Genomic DNA, 3,821 nt, shown 5'->3' on the forward strand with positions numbered 1-3,821 from the left:
GGAGTTTGAATGTGTTTGAGACGAAATGTCTGAGAAGTATGATAGGGGTTACTAGGCTAGATAGAGTGAGAAATGAGGAGGTGAGGAGGAAAACAGGGGTGGAAAGGGGGTTGGGAGATAGCATTGATGAAAGAGTATTAGGATGGTTTGGATACATGGAAAGAATAAGTGAGGAAAGATTAGTAAAAGAGGTGTGGAAGGCAGAGGTGGAAGGAGTGAATATGAGAGGGCGTCCTAGGATGAGGTGGATGGATGGGGTAAAAGGGGCATTACGAAAGAGAGCATTGTCTGTTGAGGAAGGACAGGAGAGGACAGAAGATAGGGGTGAATGGAGAAGGGCTGTGTATGGATGATGCTGTGACGCAGCCCGAAGTGATTTCTCCCCGTCTTCTCCTTTTCTGCATAAGGGGACGGGGAGGGGGGTCGCCGAATTAATGAAGCGGCCTTGCTGTGGATGTGCTGTGTCTTGCGACACTGCCTTTGACCCAAGGCAGTGGACAGGATGCAGGGATGACCCGTCATCCAGGAGATGCCAAGGTGAGAGGGAGGGAGGAGGTTGGAGGGGAGTGGAGTATGTAGGGGATGGAATGGGTGGGAGCGGTTCTATGCCTTTTCCTTTTTTTGGTTACCTCTCTTGTAAGGGGGAAAGAAGCCTTTGGTATATGTATCAGTCTCATTAATTATTTATGTGTTACCTTCCGCCTGTGCACCTCTATTGTTGTATTATTTAATAATCTAAAAGTAATCGAGTATACATGGGATCCACTTCCTTTTTGGTTATGTTTAGTGAAAGCGCCACAACTATGCATATGACTAACATAAGCTGCATCCTTCAGGAAAAATCGGCAGATGTAAATGCAGGGAGTAAACCCTACGAGACATGTAACAAAGATGATGACAACACTGAGTAATGCCACCCACCAACTTAATGTGGTTTTCTCTTTTTTGTTTACCAAAGAAGCCTTGACAAACACGTATGATTGCACGCTCTATTAGTATTTCATCCATCACGGAGTCCAAATCAATTCTTTGACTCATCGCATCGTAGGAGAAACATAAAAAATCCCCTCCATCCGTCCCACTTTGTCTCTACGGTGGCGGTTTTCTTCTCCTCCACCATAGAGTGGGGGGATGGGGGATCAGGAAAGAAAGTGGTGAAGCTTTAGAAGTAGTAAATGGTAGGTTCAAGGAGGTAGCAGAAAGGAAGGATGGCAACAATAAAAATGGTGTTTCATCATTCCATTATGAGTAGATATATATATTCTTTCTCCAACGTAGACAAATGATATGCGGCTGTGGAATCCCTCCAAACAGTCCCTAAAATTAACAAAGGTGTGGGTGTAGGATGAGTGCCAGATGAGCGTAAATTTAGAATCAGCCACCCTTCTTTTATCATGAAGGGAAAAAAGCCCCCTTGGTATGCATATACGAATTCATAATATCTGTCTTCCTTGACTTCCTGTAACTACGGACCCGGGAATCATCCTTTCCCTATGTTTGTGCCATTCACGTTGGAAAGCTATCTGTAGGTATTAAAATGTGGCCTTCTTATGCTCAAGTACTTCAGCAATATCAGTTTGATGTGAGGTGATAACAGGATGATCTTTCCCCAACCAAGGGCTAGCATACCACACAAAGTTAAGAGTGTGTCAATGACTCTCCAAGTATCTAGTTTCAACTATCGTAATGTAGAGCTTGTTCCCGTTTATTTTAGTTGCACAGTAAGCAAACTTATATTTTGCTACTTCAAAATAGCACATATAGTCCGGAAAGTGATATTTCTTTGCAAAAATTAGGAACAAATGGTGGATGACATTGATAATTATTTTCACATGAATTCTGCTCAGTCATTCTTGAATAGCAACACTTCATCACAATTGAAAAGTATTCGCGTAAGCGTATCTGTTTGTGTGTGCGTGCGTAAATATGTGCGTATGTGTATGCGCGTGTGTGTATGTGTGTGAGTGCGTGTGTGTGTGTGTGTGTGTGTGTGTGTGTGTGTGTGTGTGTGTGTGTGTGTGTGTGTGTGTGTGTGTGTGTGTGTGTGTGTGTGTGTGTGTGTGTGTGTGTGTGTGTGTGTGTGTGTGTCTGTGTGTGTGTGTGTGTGTGCGTGTGTGTGTGTGTGTGTGTGTGTGCGTGCGTGCGTGTGTGTGTGTGTGTGTGTGTGTGTGTGTGCGTGTGTGCGTGTGTGTGTGTGCGTGCGTGCGTGCGTGCGTGCGTGTGTGTGTGTGTGTGTGTGTGTGTGTGTGTGTGTGTGTGTGTGTGTGTGTGTGTGTGTGTGTGTGTGTGTGTGTGTGTGTGTGTGTGTGTGTCTGCGTGTGTATGAATCCGAGAAGTAACTTATATTTCTATATGGAAGATAATGGTAGATAAAAAATATTTTCTACTTTGTTCCTTTTATTATTTGTATTTGATAAAAAAATCATTGGATCGAAAATAGAGACTATGTATCATGTATATACACACACACATATATATATATAAGAATATTTTCATAATTAAATAATTTACTGACAACCAATGCTTCGAGATGAAGCATAGATTCAACTGTCTTCTGAAAACTTGAGGTTGTTCTGGTAGAGGAATGCGTCTCCGTTGACATCAGTACTGGCGCATATGAATGTCTTTCTAAACGGGGACACCGTAGAGGCTGGAAGGCTCTACTGGTTCAGAGAGTCCATTCTGCCCATTGTGGCCGTTTCCATTGCCATTCAGCCCGTTGCCATTTCCGTTTCCGTTGGAAGGGTAGCCGTTGCCATTGACTCCCAAGCCGTTGCCGTTGATTCCGTTACCATTGGTCTTGAGTCCATTGCCGTTGCCGTTGGATCCATTTCCGAGGCCGTTAGTGGTGTATCCATTGCCATTGACTGTTAAACCATTGCCGTTGATTCCGTTGCCATTGGAGGCATGTCCATTGCCGTTGATTCCGTTGCCATTGGAAGCGTATCCATTGCCGTTGCCATTTCCATTACCATTGGTTGCATGTCCGTTTCCATTTCCATTTCCATTTCCATTGGCAGCATATCCATTTCCATCTACTGTGAGACCATTTCCATTGGTCTTGTAGCCGTTGCCGTTTCCGTTACCGTTTGTTTTGATTCCATTTCCATTGGTAAAGATTCCGTTGCCATTGGAAGCACTGTACCCGTTACCGTTGACCTTTCCATTACCGTTTCCGTTACGGCCATTTCCGTTGCGTCCGTTGCCATTTGAGCCATAACCATTACCGTTTCTGCCATTACCGTTGCCATTGCCGTTGACACCATTGCCATTGTACCCATTTCCGTTGCGACCGTTTCCATTGCCATTACGACCGTTGCCATTTCCGACTCCAGGAACACCGTAAGCGGAGGAAGGAGCTCCATTGGTGCCGTAGCCGTTGGGCTCCTGACCGATGAATTCGTTGACGGAGTAAAAGCTGGTGGCCTGAGAGCAATCGAAGTTGAACCACCAGTCGCACACGAGGTACTGCTGGTTGAAGATGGTGCCGTTGGGACACAGGAACGAGTCCTTCTGGTAGCCGTTGGGACGCGTCTGGCAGATGTGGAAGACCTGGCAGCCGGCCTCGGGGGCGGTGTCGGCGTAGTAGCCGTAGGGGTAACCAGTTTCCTCGCAGGCAAATCCAGTCTCAGGAACTGCTGCAAGAACGGGGTAGTCTTCTCCGGCAACACCTCCTCCGGGAATGTTCTCACCCAGTTCGAGGAGGGCGAGCTCAGCTTCACTTGGGCCATAACTGTAACCACCGTTGCTTCTTCCATTGCCATTGAATCCACCGTTGAGTCCCCCGTTGCTGGCTCCATTGTAACCACCGTTGGAAGCTC

General features: G+C 46.1%; 1 protein-coding gene across 1 annotated transcript in view; it reads right to left on the reverse strand.

Annotated features, from left to right (window-relative positions):
* Window positions 1–2,628: 2,628 nt before the first annotated feature.
* LOC143028771 (uncharacterized) overlaps window positions 2,629–3,821 on the reverse strand; it is a 3,854-nt gene continuing 2,661 nt past the window's right edge. Inside the window, exon 2 of the mRNA XM_076191142.1 lies at window positions 2,629–3,821. This exon is cut by the window's right edge and continues 300 nt beyond it. Within this exon, the coding sequence (XP_076047257.1) occupies window positions 2,629–3,821 (1,193 nt within the window).

The sequence above is a fragment of the Oratosquilla oratoria genome, chromosome 10 (genome assembly GCF_046742065.1).
Source record: "Oratosquilla oratoria isolate Oo_2021 chromosome 10, ASM4674206v1, whole genome shotgun sequence".
Classification (NCBI taxonomy): Eukaryota; Metazoa; Arthropoda; class Malacostraca; order Stomatopoda; family Squillidae; genus Oratosquilla; species Oratosquilla oratoria.